Source organism: Trichechus manatus, unplaced genomic scaffold (assembly GCF_000243295.1).
Source record: "Trichechus manatus latirostris isolate Lorelei unplaced genomic scaffold, TriManLat1.0 scaffold00148, whole genome shotgun sequence".
Lineage (NCBI taxonomy): Eukaryota > Metazoa > Chordata > Mammalia > Sirenia > Trichechidae > Trichechus > Trichechus manatus.
This window is the reverse complement of record NW_004444084.1, coordinates 2,921,423-2,943,248: the sequence shown is the minus strand read 5'-3', so window position 1 is coordinate 2,943,248 and position 21,826 is coordinate 2,921,423. Positions and strand designations below refer to the sequence as shown.

General features: G+C 36.7%; 1 protein-coding gene across 1 annotated transcript in view; it reads left to right on the top strand.

Moving 5' to 3' along the window:
- The first annotated feature begins 727 nt into the window (after window positions 1-727).
- The window catches only part of CEP126 (centrosomal protein 126), an 81,019-nt gene continuing 59,920 nt past the window's right edge, over window positions 728-21,826 (top strand). The window contains exons 1-2 of the mRNA XM_004385878.3: window positions 728-875; window positions 10,265-10,384. Coding sequence (XP_004385935.1) covers window positions 748-875; window positions 10,265-10,384 — 248 coding nt within the window. The 5' untranslated portion in view covers window positions 728-747. The remainder of the gene's footprint in view (window positions 876-10,264; window positions 10,385-21,826) is intronic.

Genomic DNA, 21,826 nt, shown 5'->3' with positions numbered 1-21,826 from the left:
AGGGCAACAGCAAAGAAGACAAAGCATCATCGGGTGGGTGGGAGAATGTAGGGAAGAAAATTTTCCACTTTATAAAGTTTTTTTTCAAAGAGATGGCGTTTGGGGATAGTGATGCCTAAGAAAGACTCACAACTCAAAACTCCACAACAGGATTCGGTAGTTAAACAACAAACCCAACCCCAAATTATCCCCAAGGGTAGCATCTGCCTGTGTCTGGGGATTTTGCATCTCACTGTCTTTCATCACTCTCAATACCCGACAAAAACACCCACATAAAAAGGTAGGTAGAACTGAATCAGCCTCTAAACAAAGACCCAGCTCTGCCTTCCAGCAAAAACGCGTCTCGGGAAGCAGGGGTTTCCAGCCTGCCCCTGGGCTGCTCTGAGCTGAGTGGGTTGGAAGAGCCGCTGAGGTCTCCTATTGGCTGCCTCGGACGCCCCACCCCACCCCGCCCCGCCCTGCCCCGGCTCCCTGGTTTCCGTCGCGAAGGACGCAGCGCCGGTTGGTTGTCAACATGGCGGCGGCGTCAGCTGGGTGCCTGATCTCCACCGCCGCAGCTGCAGTCACCGCAACAGCTACCAGTGCCTCTGCGCGGGAGCCAGGGCCGCCGCGGCCGACCCTTCCGCTCCCGTGACGCGGGGCCTGAGAGACGGAGTGTAGGGAGGGGCTGAGGAGGAGGAGGAGGAAGGCAGAGCTGCCATGAGGGAGGCGCTAGGGATGAGCGGGGAGGCGGTGCGGAGGTGAAGGATGCTGGCCGGGAAGCCCGGAGCCCGGAGCGCGGTCGCAGATCTGGACGCCGAATCCTCAGACACCCGCAGCAGAGCCCCTCTCAGCCCTCGGGAGAGCGGCGGGCGTCACCGACCTGGCGCTTACCTGTATCCTTCCCAGGCAGGGGCTGCCGGGGTAACGATGTTGGAAGCAGGGCTGATCCTTTTTTCCATTAGATAATCGCCACTGACGCAAGGTGATGGAAACTAGAAAAGTCATGTTAGTGCGGATATTTATAACATTTTATCCAATTCTATGACCGCTTCCCCCGCCACCTTTTTATCCCACCCCCATTCTTTAACTTTGGTGTAAAGTGTTCGCGAATTTTAAAATACATCAACCATGTCTTCTGTAGAGATTGTCTTTTTGCCTTCTAGAATTATGCCATTATGTTCTTTACTTGCATATTAATCCACCTCTTATCATGCGACTTAGGGGAATTGCACAAGTAAGAAATAATTTGTTGTCCTGAAAGAGTCCGTTTTAATCGGAGTTGCCAAAGCCTAGCACAGTTAGGTAATTTTGTTTTGTTTTCCATCCTCTGCCACGTCTGTTGTCAGAAAGCAAAGAGGAAAGGGGAAGCAAAGGACCTGGACGCTTCACAAACTGGATTATCTCTGATTTTTCCCCTAAGAATTGGCCTAGCTCACATTTGATGTCCCTGTTGGTTGCGTTGTAGAAACTTTTTTTTTATTAATGTGAGGTGTTTTTTTTTTTTTCCAAAATATGTCAGCCATGTTTATTCCTTTAGAGAATGTTATGATAATTAGAATGTAACCTTTGTACTCTCAAAGGATTTGGTTGGCAGTGATGGTGCTGTATAATCATCTTCATTCTTGTTAGAGAATGGAGTGTCTTCTCTTTCCAAAGTAATCCTTCTTCCTAAACCTGTTCTTTTCCATTTCTTCTGGGAGGTTGCTTTTATTCTCTGTTACAACTTTAACAACAGTTCAACAAACAGTTTTTACTGAGTGCTTGTTCTATGGCAGACTCTGTGCTAGGTGCTAGGAATACAAATCTAGTGAGGAAGGCAGGTATGTGAAGATCTTCACTAACCGGAAAATATATCTTCTCTGATCATGCTTTCCTCAAGGTTGCATTCCTTCTCTGTCTTTTCTTTCTTTGCCCAAGTTCTCAAAATGGTAGCCTGCAATAGCAGCCTCTAGTTCTTTTCTTCTATTGATTGTTAACCCTTTTCATTTTGGCTTTTGCACCTGCTAGTCCTCGGAACTATTCTCACAAAGATGTACTCTGAAATAAACAGGATTGTTTCTATACGGATTTTGCTCTGCCCCCTTGTCATTATATTTTCTTGGACACTGAACTCCTATTACACTGACCCTGATTTATTTCTAAATTGAAAGTAGAAGAGCATTGTAAATGGCTCATTGATGAAGTGTACCTTTCCATTTTCATTAATGAAACAATCGTAGGCTTCATTTTTTAAACTTTATGTGGTATGAACGTTGATACAAACATCAAAGAAAATATGTGTAAATAGAATTCAGCAATACATTGAATGAACACAACTAAATAGACTTTATTCCAGACTGTAATGGTGGTTTTCTATAAAGAAATATTATTACTAAAAATACAGTTAAAATTAAGCAAGTTGTAAAAGATCATTTCAATAGCTGCCTAAGAGGCTTTGATAAAATTCAACAACTTTTTTGCTAGTAATAAAGATTTTAAATTGGACTAGAAGAATTATTTTTGTATATAATAAAAAGACTATGGATACTAAATGAAGAACTATCATGTTTACTAGTTGGAGAAACACTACAGCAACTTTATAAGTATTATTTTGGAGGTTTTTTAGTGGCTATAATGTTTCCCATTGAATACCTGGTACAGAGTATTACTCAGATTTGTTAAATGAATGACTAAATTAAAAAAAAAAGAATGGAAACAACCATAAACCATAGAACAAAAAAATCATACTACTAAAACTTCTGCATGTGATTTCTGAATAAGAACTTAATACTCAGAGGCCATCCAGTTTTCTGCCAAAGATGTTTTCTCATTGAGTCAATTTCCTGAGTCAAAGCTATAAAAGAGCAAAATCTTATGAAATTCATCTGATTAAAATTTGCTAAATTCTATCATCTTACTCCCATACAAGAATTTAAGTGGAAATAAAAATTGTTTTTTTTTTAAATAAATGAATTTAAAGAAAGTTGTTTCATATCCCCCTTCATACTATGCCTCTTTTTTTCATAAATAACTCCATTTTATCTAGCACCCACCTTGATACTCTTTCTTCCCTACCCAGTTTATATCCTATTCTTGATGATCTGAACTGTACTCTCACTAACGTCCTTGATTCTCTGCACCATTCCTACTTCAACCACCCAGTAACTACCAAATCCTGCTTCTCTACTTCTTCACTTGAATAATAAAATGCTGCCTCAGAAAATCACAAAACAGTATAAACTGGCACCATTACAGTTTCATGGTTTCCAGCTTCACCTGAACAGGGTTCTCTCTTATTCATCTTAATGCCTATGCTGGATCTTTTATCACCTTCCACCACTCCAAGTAGACTATCTTACCACTTCTTCGTAAGAAAATTAGTTGATGCTATAAACTTCCTGAGGTCCCTCCCAACAGAAAACACAAACCCACACCTTCCCTCCACCCTACCACGTCTTTTTTTTCCCCCTACCTTCCCTCCAGACTCACTGATGAGATATCTCTTTTACTGTAGACGGTAAATCCATTCACTTGTGTCCTTATTTCCATCTCTTCTCAGTAACCCTGCATAAGTTATCCCCACCTCACATAGTTTACTTTCAATTTCTTTCTAATAGGCTTCTTTCCCTACAGCCTATAAACATGCTGAGATTTGCCTGTGCTTAAAATTAACTAACAGACTCTTTGATCACAAGAATCCTGTTGGCTCTGTTTTGATATCTATCTCATTGAGACCTCTAAAAACAGTAGTTTATGATCACTGTCTCTACTTTTGTGTCACACCTTATACTACATCCCAGAATTAACTTGGACTGAAAAAAAAGGATAAGTATAACAAATGCAGAGTTATAAAAGAAAACTGACAGAAATAGAATTTCACATTTTTTACATGTTTGAAGGTAATTTTAAAAATTTAAAACTTCAGTGTAAGGAGAAACTGCATAATTGAATAAAAGTGGGAATGTTTGGAGAAAATACTTGCACTGACTATAATAGAGGATTAATATCTATCCTATCTGTATTGAATTTATTGTAATTGATTTTTAAAAATCAAGTTTTCCATAGATAAATGACTAGTGGCTCTAAACTCTCAATTCACCAATGAAGAAAAAAAAATTAATAATTGAACGTGGGAAGTATTCTATTTTGCTAATGTATAAGACATAAGACACGGTTTTCTATCTAGTCTTTCTAAAAAAAAATTAATACTACCCTATTCTTTTGAGGTTTTGAAATTGATATACATACTTTTTAGACCATTTGGTCTCGTATAGATGATTTTTTGAAAGGAGCAAGGGTGATATTATTTATTTTATGAGCCAATCTGTTATTTAACTAATAAATATAATGACCTCGTGGAATAGTTTTTGTTCAAGGTCTAAAGAATATCTCAGGGCAATAGTCTTGGGGAGTCCTCCAGTCTCAACTAATCCAGTAAGTCTGGACTTTTTAAGAATTTGAGAACTGTTCCACGCTTTGCTCCCATTCTATCAGGATCCATCTATTGTGTTCCTGATCAGAACAGTCGGTAGGGGTAGCCAGGCACCGTCTAGTTCTTCTGATCTCAGGGTAGATGAGGTCGTGGTTCATGCAGATTATTAGTCCTGTGGACTAGTTTCTTCTCTGAGTCTTTGGTTTCCTTCATTCTCTTTGACTCCAGATGTGTAGAGACAAATAGTTATATCTTAGATGGCTGCTCCCAAGCTTTTAAGACCCTAGATGCTACTCATCAAACTAGGATGTAAAACATAAACTTTATGTACTGTATTATGCCAATTGACTGAGTTGTCCCACAAGGGTATTGTCCTAAGCCTTCAGACCCTGTGAACCAATCCCGCGAGATGTTTAAAAAATATCTGTGTGTCATGGATTGAATTGTGTCCCCCCAAAATAGTGTCAACTTGGTTACACCATGATTCCCAGTATTGTGTGGTTGCCCTCCATTTTGTGATTGATGTAATTTTCCTATGTGTTGTAGATCCTAATCTCTGCCTGTGGTTAATGAGGCAAGATTAGGTTATGTTAAAGAGGATTAGAGTAGGATGTAACACCCTCACTCAGATCACATCCTTGATCCAGTATAAACGGAGTTTTCCTGGGATGTGGCCTGTATCACCTTTTATCTTACAAGAGATAAAAGAGGAAAGCGAGCAGAGAGACAGGGGGACCTTATACCACCAAGGAAGTAGCACCAGGAGCAGAGCACGTCCTTTGGACCCAGGGTTCCTGCACAGAGAAGCTCCTAGACCAGGGGAAGATTGATGATAAGGACCTTTCTCCATAGCTGACGAGAGAGAGGGCTTTCCCCTGGACCTGGCACCCTGAATTCGAACTTCTAGCCTACTAGACTGTGAGAGAATAAACGTCTCTTTGTTAAAGCCATCCACTTGTGGTATTTCTGTTATAGCAGCCCTAGATGACTAAGACACTGTGTTTGTGTCCCCTATGTACTTTATTGTATACATGAATATATATGGCTGCATACCCTTATATATACACCTGTATATAGATACATCTACATATGCCCATTTATATACACACATATACATACCTATATACTTGTATACATACATATATATACGTGTCCACACTCATTTAGCTGTTGTTGCAAAGTTGTATATGTCCTAGCATGTACCAAAAATGTCATTTTTTCTGGCATACTTCTTAATGATATCATTTACTTTGGTCAGACTGTGTACACTTCACCCACGTTTGGTGTTATATTTCTCATACCCAAAAATAACAAGTGTCTACTATGTAGAGAGTGAACCCCCCCACCAACTCCCGGTACCACCAGTGAGCATTAGTTTCAGTATGTATACCTTTTCTTGTCTTTTTATAATAGTGAGATCATGTAGTATTTGTCATTTTGTGATTAACTTATTTCACTGAGCATAATGTCCTCCAGTTTTATCCATGTTATAATATATTTTCAGAACTCATGATTATTCTTTATGGTTGCGTAGTATTCCATTGTATGTATGTACCAGATTTTGTTTATCCATTCATCCATTGACAGGCACTTAGGTTGTTTCCATCTTTTTGCTGTTGTGAATAGTGATGCAATGAACATTAGTGTGCATATGTCTGTGTCTTTAGTATTTACCTAGCAGTGAGATTGCTGTATCATAAGGTAGTTCTATTTCTAGTTTTTTGAGAAGTGCTATACCATTTTCCATAGTGGTTGTACCATTTTACAATCCTACCAGCAGTGGATAAGAGTTTGAACCTCCCGGCAACCTGGTCAGCATTTGTTGTTTTCTGTTTCTTTGATCAGTGCCGTTTTTTGCAGGGGTGAGATGGTATCTCATTGTAGTTTTGATTTGCATCTCTCTAACAGCTAATGATAACGAGCATCTTCTCATGTATCTGTTGGCCACTTGAATGTCCTCTTGTGAAATGTGTTGTTCATGTCCTTTGCCCATTTTTAAATTGGATTGTTTGTGTTTTTGTTGTTGAGTTGTTGAAGTTTTCTATGTGTTTTAGAGATTGGACCCTTATCAGATATGTTGTTCCCAAAGGTTTTTTTTCCCAGTCTATAGGTGGTCTTTTTCACTCTTTTGATAAAGTCTTTTGATGAGCATAAATATTTAATTTTTAGGAGATCCCAGTTATCTAATTTGACTTCTGCTGGTCATGCATTAATAGTTGTGTTTGATCTTTTTTTTTTTTTAAATTAGACCCCATAGTTCTGTCCCTGTGTTTTCTTTCAAGACCTTAATAGTTTTAGCTTTAACATTTAGATCTTTGATCCATTTTGAGTTAGTTTTTTAGTATGATGTGAGGTATGGGCCCTGTTTCATTTTTGTGTGTGTGAATATCCAGTTTTGCCAGCACTATTTATTAAAGCAACTGTTTCTTCCTCATTGAATGGACTTTGACCCTGTGTCGAAAATCAGTTGCCCATAGATAGATGGATTTATTTCTTGGTTCTTTATTCTATTCCACTGGTCTATGTGTTTATTCACTGAACCAGTACCAGGCTCTTTTGATACTGTGGCTGTATAGTATGTTTTGAGATCAGGGAGTGTGAGACCTCCTACTTTGTTCTTCTTCAATAATGCTTTGGCTTTCCATATAAAGTTGGTGATTAGTTTTTCCACTTCAATAAAGAATGTTGTTGGAGTTTGGATTGGGATTGCATTGTATCTATAGATCACTTTGGGTAATACTGACATTTTCACAATATTAAGTTGTCCAATACATGAGCAAGGAATACATGCATTTTCAATGGCATGTAAATTTGTATGACACCTTTAGAAATCGATTTGTCTGTAATGCACTAAAAGCCATAAAAATGCATGTACTTTTATTAAGCCATTTCTACATTCCAAACATCGTGCTAAGCCTTGGAGTTATAGAAATGTAGAGGAGACACATATAATGTACTCATGAAGATGTCATCAAGTCATGTGGTTGGAGGTTAGAAAGGCTTTATACGGAAGGAATCACTGAGGTAGCTCTCAAAGGATGAGAATAATTAGGCAAGTGTGTACCAAGACATTTAGGCATGATACATCATGGCTTTTTCTGTTAATAATAAGTACCTTAGAATGGCTGGATTTAGAATTTATCTAGGAGAATATTGAGAAATGAAGCTGAAAAACAGACCAGATTATAGAATGCTTTATATACTACGCCAAGAAATTTGCAATTGATCATGAAGGTGATAGGGAGCTTTTGGAGAACAAGAGCGGGAAACAATCAGATTTGCATTTAAGAAAGGTTGTCTGGATTTGTGGAGGTTCAAGTGGAGGATAGAAAGTTTGAGTTGGGAGAAGAGCTAGAAGACTGCTGAGGTAGTCCAGGAAAGAAAGTGAGAGGGTTTGAACCAAGGCAGTGACAGATGTTACAGAGAAGGAGGAATAGAATTAAGATATACTTTACAAGTAGATTAGACAAGAAAATAGATCGTATGATATGTAGGTATTTGTGATGATAACATATTTAAAATAAATGTACAACAATTGGAGGACTAAATTAGGAGAGGGAGAGATGAAGAGGAGGTGGGGTAGCTTAGGCTATGTTTTTAGTTATTGTGTGTTACTTGCCCAATCCTACGACCCGTACTATTTTGGGGAGTTTTGGATGTTAAGTATATAAAAATTACCTTCCTTTGAATAGGTCTTTAACAGTGATTCTTATGGAAATACCTTACTTTTACAGTATAGCTGTATAAAAAACAAAAATTTAACCAGCGATTTAATATTTTTTAAACTTGAATACCATATTTTGAAAATATGCAGAGCAGCAGCATTCCTTATAACTCAGCAGGCAAAAATTATATATATATTTTTAGATTCCTTTGATTAAATTTGAGAACGTATAGTTGACAAAACATTACAAACATTACATTTGTGATTTTTCTTTATGCTCTTGTCATGAGATCTCAAACATGTTGAACAGAATTGTATCTCCCTAAGGCACAGTCCTTCATGCTTCTCAACTGAGCTGAAGCAACCTACCTTCTCGCCCCCACCCTCCCCACACATACATTCGCGCGCGCGCAGACACAACACACACACACACACACACACACACACACACACACACACACACACACACACACACACACACACACACACTGCTGCCCCTGTGTACCCTGAAAGAAGCTTCCCTTTCCTCCACTGCCATGTGATGACTTTCAGTTGCTAGCCATCTGGTTCAAGTCTGACTTCTACTAATAAAGTCTTCTATTAAGGAAGAAAAAGATGAACCTTGAGCTGTTTCTGTGCTAGCAAAAATCAGGTTTCCTTCCCTTTTTGCTTAATTTTTGTAAATCATCCAAAAAAAAGAAATATCATGCGTGTGAGTGTGTGTGGGTATGTTTATGTTGAGATGGTGCAAAATCATATAATAAATTCAAGGTGAAATGAGTTATGGTTTATGGTATAAAGGTGGTTAAATAGCAACATAACAGGTTCGAACAACCATAAACTTCAAGTAAATTGATTGTATTGAAACATATAATAAGGTCGGTTTATAATATTTACACAGAACCACTGTGGTGGTGTTTTGTGCCGTTGAGTAGATTCTGACTCATAGTGACCCCATGTGACAGAGTACAACTGCCCCATAGGGTTTTCTAGGCTATGATCTTAATGGGAACGGATTGCCAGGTCTTTTATCCTGGAGTGGCTGGTGGATTCTAACGGCCAACCTTTCTGCCAACCTTTTGGTTAGCACCTGAGCTCTTAACCATTGTGTCACCAGGGCTCCTTCAGAAGCATTGTAGAGTCCTGAAATTAACACAGTTTGAATTAACAAATTAAATTATGTACAGCATAATTTATTGGTCAATGTATTTCTTGTATTCTGTTTTACTGTTAATAGTTTATGGTGTATAAAAAAGCTTGATTAATTCAATTGTTTAAAGAGAATTTTGAACCTCTACTTTATGGAAAAAAGTTTTTTTTAAAAAATAGACTGTTTATTCTCAAAAGGGAACTAGGTATGTCCTATAATCTGTAACTTCAGTGCAGAATCTTATATGTCTACCTCTAATGATGAGGCTCTGAATAGTGATAAAGTGGTAATTGATATGCAAGATGAGCTTTTTTTAATTCAAAATCATTAAAAACAGAAATATTGTGATAAAATTGATAAAGTTATTTAATAATGACAGTTGAAACACAGCTAAAAACTGGGAAAATCAATGAAGCACATCCATACAATATTTAAATAAAGCTAAATTTTATATAATTTCAAACAAATGGGTGATTAGGATAACCAAAATGTTCATTTTCTTTGACAACTTTCTGGATAAACAGATTACTATGCATGGTTTTCCTGTTGTTCTTTTGGGAACCCAAAAATAAATCATTAACTTTGTAAATAACTAAACTTTTGCCAGTCATTCCAGTTATACTGCTATTTATTGAATATAATTTTCATACTGTAGATTCACAGGATCTATTGAAGTGTTTAATTCATCTACTTTCTGCTAATAATATATAACCTTCTTTCCTTTTCCTATGTACATGCCTAAGATGGTATCTTGCTAGTTAGTATTCAGAAACAATGAGTGAAAAGATATGCAGTCTCTTTATCTGAGCTCATGGTTTCTGAAAAGTAACCAGTTTCTTTCTAGATAAAGGAGAGATATGTCTGAAGTTTTAATAACAAGTCAGAATTTTTTACGTAAAGCCTCTGCCAGTCATATACTAACAATTGTGTGTACACATATCAATTATTCCACAAAAACATCATTACATCATTAGGATGCGGCTGTTATACATTCATCAGTTAGCACTGACACTCATCCACTAAAAACATAAACCATTATCCTTAATGCTACTATTAGAGATATGAAAATCCATCTAGAGAAAAATTTAGAAGAAGAGCGCCAAATATTACTGCAGCAACAAAAAATATGTCGAAATCGAGCACGTAAATATTTTGTGGAGTCAAACCGAAGAAAAAAGTAAGTAATTATATTCTATTCAGAAGTGTAGATTTTTCAAAAGCATTGTAAATTTAATAGTTTCTCTAGTTGGTAGCATTTTATGAACCTAAACAATGACAGTGCTTTATGTATAAAATACCGATTAAGATCCTTGTGGCTTTGTAAATTTTATTATTGTTTTTCTACCTAAAGCACAAGGATGGTGGCATATTGTCTAGTTCACTACCTATGACCATATTAGTCTTTTCCTGTCATAGAATCGTTTTTACAAGGTCATACATACTTCTTAAAATGACTATAGAGTGTGTTATCTTCTTTTTCTGTAGTGTTTTATGATGAATGTAAAGATTGCTAGTTAGTATTTAGTTTCTAATGGAATCACTGTGGTTTTGATTTATTATTCACTTCCGCATTATTTTTCTATATGTACTGCCTTCGTTCATCCAATCAGAAAAATGAGAAGGAATATGAATAAGAGAGTAAATGTGAGAAAAAGGAAGAAAGCTTTCCATGGAAACTGGAACCCAAAATAAAGTAGAAATACAAACCCTGCAGTCACTGCTTAACATTTTTAAGGACTTTTTTAATTATTATATTTTTTTATTGTGAGACAGAGTGATTTTGCCATTTTTTACTGTTGTTTTTTCTGCCTTGTCATTTCTTCAGTACACGAAGAGCAGAAAATCCCTAGAGTTTTTTAACTACATCATTGACATATGTTGCAAATCCCATTTGGCAAATATAAAATTGTTTGCCTGTAGTTTTTTTCTGGTATTACATGTCTCTTTATATTAACACTTTCATTGTTTTGGTGTAGTTGAAATTCTTTAATGAAACTTATTTTTTAGTTTTTGTTTTTCATGTGTTTTTGTTTTACCTTTTATCTACTAAAGGGAACTATGAAAGGCACATAATAGGTGTTCAGTACATAAAGATCAATAATTATACATTGAAAGGCTTTGGAGTCAGAGATCTAGGTTTAAATCCTAGCTTGTGAGTTACAGCAAGTTATGTAGTCTCTTTCAGCCTCAGTTTTCTCATTATCACTGGAATTAATAACACCTAGTTCAAGAGGTTGTTGTATAGAGCAAAGGTAATGTAAAGAGGAATATTTGAGAACATATGTAAAAATATCACAGTGTTTGGCACAGTAGTTCTTGGTTATTAAGTTTATTTTTATTGTTTAATAAATATTTGTCAAATTTTCCAATAATTGAATTGCTCTGTGAAATAGAAGGCTTGCATATAGAATTTGATTCACAACATTCCCACTTCTCTCATCAAACACTCTTAAGATGTAGAAAATATACAGGAGAAACTTTGGTTTAAAATTCTAAGAGGCAGAACATTTTCCAGTACAATTTTACTGTGTTTTATTTTTCTGTTACCCTAAAATGCTATATAAAATCATCTAAAAATTTCTTTTAAGAGACTAATCATTTGTCTCCATACTTGACCTTTTACAAAGGGACCAAAATTATTTGTGTTCTTCTGAATTTCAGAGGATGTCTATTACTTGGCCTTTTTTAACATGCCTTTTTTTCTATCTATTTTTACTTCACATCATCTAAGTTTATGTTCTCTACTCACATTATAGTCACAGGATTTTTTTTAAGTATTTTTGCTATGAGGAGAGACAATTGCCTTCCATCATTTGTCAGTTACACTTTGACATTTTTAGTGTGTCCCCAGCACTTCTCAAAGGAAAATGTTTCCATGTGCTCTTATTTCCATCAATCGCTTAAAATCATGCATATTTTCATTTGCTTCTTATTTACTACTTTCTTGCATTTCTTTTCAGTAAATTTTTTTTCTTGCATTCTGTGCTTTGCTTTTATCACATTCTCAAGTTTTGCATTGTTAGTAGCTATTCAGGAGGCCCCCTTTGTTTCCCTCCAGAAGCCTCCCTTTATCCTCCTACTCCAACAGGCACAACTGGCATAGCTTTTTTGGATTGGAGCTACAGTTTCTTGCCTCCCAGGTTGTCTCTTCTTTTGTTTTACCCCATTAGTTTTCCAGAGTACACCCTCAGGTAACTTCCTAATATGCTGCTTTGTATTGTTATTGTTGTTGTTAGTTACTATTGAGCCAGTTCCTACTCGTGGCAACCTCTTGTGTGCAGAATAGAACTGCTCCATATGGTTTTCAATGGCTGATTTTTTGGAAGTACATCATCAGGCCTGTCTTCCAATTTTAGTATACACACAAACATAAAGGAAATAAATGGACTTAATTATTATATGCTTTTCATTTACTACTCAGAACTATGTTTTGGTAAATAAGCAAGGAGGCATTTATTCACGCAACAAGCGTAGCTTATTGAATACCACTGATTTAACATTATGTCAGAAGAATTTATTTGTTTAATCCATTCTACAATTAACCTTTAGAAAATGGAAATAATATGATTTAATGTAACTTCATGAGGAAAAGAAATTTAAGTAAATTTTTAAGAAGAGTTCAAAGAGAGTCTTCAGATAGTTTGAAACACTATAATGTGAGCTAAGCTACAGTGAAACCTGTGAGAGCCGGAACTTGATGGGACTGCCTTATTTTTCCGGGTCTCGCAGGTTTTCCACCTTTGACAGGTGTGTAGTCTTACCACTTTTCTATCGCTCATTTTAGTGCAAAATATTTGAATTTTCCTTCTCTGATAGGTTTTCACCTTATACAGGTTCTGGCTTTCACAGGTTTTACTGTGTAATCTGAGCATGTTAGCGTTTTCATGTCACCAACTTCTTCTGCTCCACATTTGGGATATATAAAGGAAAAAGAAAACCCAGAGAACTTAGTACCATGTCATTCCATAGGTCCAGAGGTCCCTAGCCAGTCTGCCTCCTTCTCTCCACCTTTTAGAGTCTTCTTGTGTTTGTTTCATATATAATATCCCAGGTTTTTAATTGTACTTAGTGGGAAGAATAGCAAAAAAGTGTGTCTAACCCAACATCTCGTAAGCATAACTTGCCTCTTTTTGATGTTAGTGTACCTACTCCTCAATTATCGACTGTCTCATTATCTGACAATTCGCATTTATGACAATAGTAAAAAATCTATCATCCAACTATTTTGCTCATTAACAACATACATCTGGCAGTAACAAACACCATAGGTGAGGCGAGAGTAACACTGGCTGTGATGGTTGAGGTTATGTGTCAACATGGCTGGGCCATGATTCTCAGTGGTTTGGCAGTTATGTAATAATGTAACTTGGCAGTTATGTAATGATATAGTCATCCTCCATTTTGTGATCCGATGTGGTCATCCTCCATTTTCACATTATGCTGATTTTTGTGTAACGACCTTATCTTTGGAACCTAACCATGTTGATAAGTGAGGAGTGTATTTTTCCCTTTAGATGCATTGTTACCGTTCTTTTTTGAGATTTCTAATACATTATGACCTGGTAAACATAATTTTATTAGAACTAAATCTAAGATAAGAATAAATGGGCTGTTCCAGCTACCATTATTGAATGTTTTGATCAAAGATTCTATATAATCCCGACCAAAAGTAGAAAAATGCAGAAGACAATTCCAAATTCTCATGGAATCCAGACATTCTGGAGCCATTGAGGCTCAGTGAATCCCCAAAACTGTTGCCCTGAAATAATCTTTAAACCTTAAATCAAAAATATCCTCTGATGTGTTCTTTAAACCACACAATAGGTTAGCTTAATTAGTAGAGAATGTTTGCCTTGAGCATTGTGCTCTTTTGAAGAACTGTCTATATGGGATCAAATCGACAGCAGTAACTTGAAAGGTCAGATAGGAAGCTTAGGGGGCAGTGGGTTTGTTACTGGGGGTGGAACAATTTAGAAAAGGAGGGTGTGAGTGGTTACACAACTCAAAAGAATGTAATCAGTGCCACAGAATTATACATGTAGAAACTGTTGGTGTATGTTTTGCTGGATACACTTTCAACAACAATAAAAAATAATAATATATGGACTGTGAATAAGGACTTATGAGACTTTTATGATTAAAATTTATGAACTTTAGTTAATTGTTGTTGGCATGTTTATTTGGCTGTTACCTTAGCCTTTGGAGAAGTGAGGTACTATGATATTTTTCCTTTGTATTGTGAACATTGCTAATTCTATCTGGTAACTCAGAATATAGCTCTTTGTTGATTGGGTATTTTCCCCACAAATAGTGTGTTATGGGTCATTTTTTTACTTTTAATTTGTTTTCTTTTTCAGTCAAGTGAAAAACAATCAGTTGGAAAATATTCAGATCTAGATTTTAGGGATTTCAATTAATTTTCAGTCCTGGCAAGTATGAGATTAATAATCTGAGACGCACATTTATTTGCCAAGCAGTGAAAACTCACAGTATGCTCTCGAGTTTACTTTTATTTTGTATAGGCTGTTGGTATTACTGTTTGTTAAAAATGTTATGTTTTGTTCCTAAAAACTATTTCTTTTCCCCTGCATTTTTTATTTGAAAGTGATACTTTGTTGCTATTTTTAAATTTCTTTAATTTCTGATTATCTTGAACTGTGGTTGTGTTTCAAACTTAAATTGGATCATATCTCTAGAAAGTTGTAACTACCTAAATCTAAAATATGATTCCATCCAGAAAAAAAGAAATGCATCACAAAAGGCAAGTGCTCCAATTCTGTGTCTCCTATAACCTCAGGTACTCTCAATACCACTGCTTAGGTTTCATTGTTAAAGAAAGTTGTTGCCATGATGGTTATTTGTTTACTACTTAAGAATATTTCCAACAGAAGAACATGATATCCCATAGCTGTTGACTCCTGGGAAACCAGAACAAACAGTTTGGCATATGGCCATCAATTAATGATGTGGCTCACTTTGAACCAAGGTGTTCTACGCCTTTCATGGGGCAGAACTGCACATGTAAATAGACCCTTCAAAAGTGGCTAAGGCAGACTGCGTTTCTTCTGTAAAAGGGGCTAATTCTAGAGTTAATGGAAAGCAGCAAAATACTTTTCCCTACAATGGTAGAGGAGCTTACTAATTTTTACCACCAGTTCCTTCTGTTCCCACAGGACTTACCACAGTGCCTGGTACATAGTAGCATAAAAGGAACTCAGTAACTAGCCGTTCAGTGAGGAAAGGAAAGAACTGTATTAATCATTGCTAAAATTGCTTACTAAGGCCTATTTTTATGGGGCCTGTCGTTGAATTCAGGAGTGGAAACTTCTGCCTGTTGGTTACATTCCATCCCTGGTTCAATTTGATTAAAACTAACATAGGGTTTATTTCCTGTGGTCCTGGCAAGTGCTATATGAAACTATTCGTACTTTCTCTCTGCATTTTATACCTGACAATGGGGCCGTTGTGGAACAGTATGAAATATTAGTGATGATAATTTGCTGTCAAAATGACTTCCTGATTATAGCAAGGAGAATACCACCTCTTAGATTCAGAAATAAATTTATCATTCCTTATTGGCAAACTTTGTTAAACTGGTGATATTTTCTCAATTTCTCAAACATGCAAAGTCCTCTCCCCCAACTCCCATCCCCACCCCCCACCCCGCACACGCACCCTGTCCAGCCCTTTGCGGCTGTCTCTTGTGCCTAGAGCATTCTTTTCACCGTTCTTTGTATGACTGGTCTCCTTATTCTGAAAATGTTAGCTTAAATGTCATGTCTTCTGAGAAGTATTCCCTGTTTACCTTATCTGAAGTTGGTGCCCCTGGCTCTCTATCTCACATTAGAGTTTCTTTACTTCATAGCATCTTACAACAATTAACAATTCTTTGTTTACTTGGTTTTTGTTAGATTGTCCCACTAGATTATAAATGAGTACATGGACGATGTGTATTTTACCTGCTGTTAGATCCCCAGCAGATAAGTCAGTCCATCAAAATAATAGATAAATTCTTTTAAAAGTGTTCTGATCATATTTGAAGTTGAAATATGATCAAGCATTCATTCAGCAATTATCGATTAAGCATCTACCAAGTGCAAAGCTTTATGTTAGGCCAAGGAATTCTAGAAATTAAAATTTCAATCCTTGCACTCAATGAACTTAGAGTCTGATGGGGGGAGACTGACTGAGTGTAATTAATTCTCTTATTCAGCAAATCTACCTTGTTCCTGCTATTTTCCAAGCACTGTGCTATGTGCTGACACAGACACTGTCCTTATGGCACTTAGGATCTAATAAACAATACATACAAGTAAGTAGATAATTACAATTTAATGAGATAAATACTATGATAAAGTTCGGCTTAGGGTTCCATGGGAGGACAAACTTGTGTTATGTGTAGATGTTGAGGGCTGGGGTACTTTGAAGGAAAAGAGAAAAATTACAAAAATGCTGTTATCTAGTGTATAGATACAGGCACTTAACTACAACAGTGTATAATAGGGTGGTTAAAAACCAGGCAAGGTCAGACTGCCTACTTTAGAATTCTAGTTCTTCCTCTTAGTGGTTACGTGACGTTGAACAAATTACTTAGCCTTTCTAAGATTCTGTTTATCTGTAAAATACCTCAGAAAGTTGTTATGGGATAAAATGAGATAATCCTTAGCATATACAGTGCCTGGCCATAGTAAGCACTTAATGAATGTTTATTATTATTATTCCATTTTTCACAGGTCACCTTATATGTTGTTTTTGTTGTTAGTTGCTGTCAAGTCCGTTCTGACTCATAGCAACCCTATGTACAAAGAACGAAACACTGCCCAGTCCTGCGCCATCCTCACAATCATTGCTGTGTTCGAGTACATTGTTGCAGCCACCGTTTCAATCCATCTCATTGAGCGTCTTCCTCTTTTTTGCTAACTCTCTACCAAGCATGATGTCCTTCTCCAGGGACTGGTCCCTCCTGATAACATGTCCAAAGTATGTGAGACAAAGTCTTGCCCTCTGTACTTCTAGTGAGCATTCTGGCTGTACTTCTTCCAAGAAAGATTTGTTCCTTCTTCTCACAGTCCATGGTATATTCAATATTCTTCACCAGTACCATAATTCAAAGGCATCAATTCTTTTTCAGTCTTCCTTATTCATTGTTTAGCTTTTACATGCTTATGAGGCAATTGAAGATACCATGGCTTGGGTCAGGTGCACCTTAATCCTTAAAGTGACATCTTTGCCTTTCAACGCTTTAAACAGGTCTTTTGTAGCAGATTTGCCCCATGCAATATGTCATTTGATTTCTTGACTGCTACTTCCATGAGCGTTGACTGTGGATCCAAGTAAAATGAAATCCTTGAAAACTTCAATATTTTCTCCATTATTCATCATGTTGCTCATTGGTCCAGTTGTGAGGATTTTTGTTTTCTTTATGTTGAGGTGCAATCCATACTGAAGGCTGTAGTCTTTGATCTTTATGAGTAAGTGCTTCAAAGTCCTCTTCACTTTCAGCAAGCAAGGTTGTGTCATCTGCATATCACAGGTTGTTAATGAGTCTTCCTCGGATCCTGATGCTGTGTTCTTCTTCATATAGTCCAGTGTCTCAGATTATTTGCTCAGCATACAGACTGAATAAGTATGGTGAAAGGATACAACCCTGACACACACCTTTCCTGATTTTAAACTTACATGTAGTGACAAGAATTTTCCTTTGCCAGTGGACTTTCCCCAAAGTTCCTTTCTGTCTCATTCTCTAGCACCCTGATAATATTTCCCAAACCATAATACAAAAGTCAATCACATAAACACCCACATATACAGTGCCTTTGTGAAGAAAGTAAACATGGAAAACTTACACACAAAAATATTAAGACTGAAAGCAGCTGAAAATATACGATTGTATTAGAAACTGTCCCTAGAACCTCAAATTGAGGTAAATACAGATGCAAGTAATTTTTTAGGTATGTAACAAGTTCTTTGCTTATGACTTCTGTTGTCTGTATGATAAAGGATTTGAGGTAGAAGTTGATATTGTAGAAAGTGAAAAGACTTACTAGTAAATACTTGATAAATAGAATAAGATATAAGGAGTCATCCTTGCTTCTCATTGCCACTTCTCACATTGCTCCCCCTTCTCCCTAAAAATCCCCCAACTCTTAAAGCACCTGCCACAAGACTACATTGCTCATCACTACCTGTCCTTACTGCAGTTCTCTACAGATTCGGTGTGTCATTCCTTAAAAGTTTTAGCACCTGCTCACAGTTTTGTCTCCCTACCACTATTTCAGTGATCGTTCTTGGTAATTTCAATATCTGCATAGACCATCCATCCAACCTAGTGGCCTGTCACTTTCTTGACTTTCAGTGACACCTCATCTCACCTACTCAACTCACTCCCTTAGTCATTTCCTAGACTTTTTTTTTTTTTAATCAATTACTCCTCCACCTCCAAAATCTCAATTTCAGGTATCTCAATCTCTGATCATGACCCCATATTCTTTTCTATTGGTCTGTTTGTCTATGCTTATACCAATACTACATTGTCTTGATTATTGTATCATTATGGCAGTAATTGTCAACAGCGATACTATTAACTTTTTGGATGGGTAATTCTTTGTTGGGAGGTGGGGAGCACTATCCTGTACATTGTAGGATGTTTAGCAGCTTCCCTGGCCTCTACCCACTAGATGACAGTAGCACCTCACAATCATGGTAATCAAAAATGTCTCCAGACATTACTAGATGTCCGCTGGGCGGGGGGTCAGACTTGCCCCCAGCCGAGAACCACTGCTTTATAGTAAGTTTGGAAATAAGGTAGTGTGTGTCCTCTCATTTTGTTTATCTTCAAGGTTGGTTTGCCTATTCTAAGTACTTGTTTTTCCATATAAATAAACCTAACTGGGTTTTGAGTAGAATTGTCATGAATCTATAGATCAATGGGGGAGAACTGATATCATAACAATATTGAGGCTTGCAATTTATGAAATTCATGAACATGGCATACCTCTCCTTTTTTTTTTTCTTTCCTTAATTTTTCTCAGCATCATTTTCTGGTTTTCAACGTAGAGGTCCTGAATGTCTTTTGTTAAATTTACTTCTGCGTATTTTGTATTTTGTGATGCTATTGTAAATGCCACTTCTATATTCTGGAAAAGTTTGTATAAGATTGTTGTCTCTCCTTGAAATGTTTGACACAAAATGCTAGTAAAATATCTGAACCTTGACTTTTCATTGTGTCAAGCTTTTAATTACAAATTAAATTTTATTAGTAAATATAGAGTTCCTCATAATTTTTTTTCTTCTCTGTCAGTTTTGGTAAGTTTTGTCTTTTGAGAAATTGGTGCATTTTATCTAAATTGTTTAATTTATCAACATAAAGTTGTTTATAATCCTGTTGCCATCAAGTCGATTCCAATTTATAGCAACCCTACAGGACAGAGTAGAACAGCCTCATAGGGTTTCCAAGGCTGTAATCTTTACAGAAGCAAACTACCTGCCACATCTTTCTCCCTCGGAGCAGCTGGTAGGTTCGAACTGCCAATTTTTATGTGAGCAGCCGAGCACTTAACCACTGCGCCACTAGGATTCCTTTTGTTTATAATAGTCTCCTATTATTCTTTTAATGTCTATGGTATTCCTAATGATAGCTTCTCTTTCACTCATAATATTGATAATTTATGTTTGCCCTTTTTTTCCCATCATTCTTGCTACGAGTTAATCAATTTTGTTAATATTTTCAAAAAGCAACTTTTGTCTGTGTTAATTATCTCTATTTTTAATTTGCTGTTTCATTGGTTTCTTCTCGTCTTTTTTTTTTTTTTCTTTCTTCTTACCTTAGGATGAATTTGCTCTTCCCTAGCTTCTTAAAGTAGAAACCAAAATAACTGACTTTAAACCTTTTTCCTTTTCTGATACAAGCATTTAAAGTTATAATTTTCCTCTAAACATTCTTTTAACTGCATTTAACAAATTTTGATAGGCTGTATTTTTCATTTTTATGTAGTTTAAATGTTTTCTTATTTCCTTTTTGATTTCTTCTTTGACCCATGGCTTATTTAGAAATATGTTTCTTTAATTACCACCCGCTTGGAGCTTTTTTAGGTATCTTAATACGTTTCTAATTCAATTATATTTTGTAAACTGGTATGTTTTACAGGACATACTCTGTGAATTTTAATCTTATGGAATTCATTGACATTTATTTAATGACCAAACATAAGATTTATTATGGTATACTTGAAAAGAATGTTCATTACAATTGTTGTGTATAAATAATTGTTGTTCTATAAATAGCAATTAGGTCAATAATGTTGATAGTGTTGTTCCAGTCTTCTATATTCTTACTGATTTTTTGGGTCTGGTTATTCTATAAATTATAAAGAGAGAGGTGTTATAAATCTACAACTATGATTGTGGATTTGTCAATTTTTCCCTTTAATAAACTGTCAGTTTTTCTTCATATATTTTGAAGCTGTTATTAGATGCATACACATATATGATTTTTATGTCTTCCTGATTAATTGACCCTTCAATTCTACTCAAAAACCCAGTTAGGTTTATTTATATGGAAAAACAAGTACTTAGAATAGGTAAAACAATCTTGAAGAAAAACAAAATTGGAGGATACATACTACCTTATTTCAAAACTTACTATAGGACTTCCAGGCAACACAGCACAATACTCAGAAGCACCACGCTGTCCCTCCACAGCGTGGATCTGAAAAACTCAGTCAAATAGAGTCACATGTCAGTCCTGAAACCCTAAGCATCAAATGAAGAGATAAAGAACTCAGCCAAGCACCAAATGGAATAAGAAACTGATGGAGAACAGAGAGCAAGGAGAGATACATGCAGAGGCCCCTATCAGCTACTGCAGCACGGATCTGCCATCTTGGACTTCTATTGGAGATCAGCGAACAGGGGTTACGAAAAAGCAGCTTCACGGAGCTTCCAGCAGGAGACAAAACAAGTGGTAACCAGTGATATACGCTTTCCCACCACCCACCCTTCTTCACCCCCACTTGGCCTCCTCTGCTTCCTGTGGCCACAGTCTCTTGGCCGGGAAGCACCAGCTTCACCCCAGTGTCGGTTGGATTCCAACAGCCCGCACTGGCCGGTTCCCTGAGAGCCATTTGCTGGGTGCTGGTGTTGCTTTTTTCTGCTTCTTTAGATTTCTTCCTTACCTCTCACCACCTCCCCCTCCTTTCTCTCAAATACCTGGCTCCGTGAGCCATCTTTGCTTCTTCCTGAAAGGCTGTGAAACACCATTCGACAGTGAAACTGCTTCCCAGCCTGTGACACCATGCTGGTGGGACCCCCAGGGCTTTTTTTGGTTTGTTTGCTCTGATTTATTCTGTTTTAATTTATTTGTTTGTTTGTTTTCTTTTTCTTTTCTTGGCTTAGGAGCCACTTCTAGCCGGGCAGTACCGTGCAGCTTGGAAGCTACTCCTTTACTCTGCGCAGACGCACAGGGACATCCCTGGGTGCATTTCTTTTTTCTTTTCGGTTTTTGTTTTTTTGTTTCTTTGTTTTGTTTTCTTCTCTCTCTTATTCTCTTTTTGTCTCTCTTCATTTCCAGCTTCTCGATTTATTCATTTTTTACCTTTACCCTTTTTCTTTTTTTTTTTTT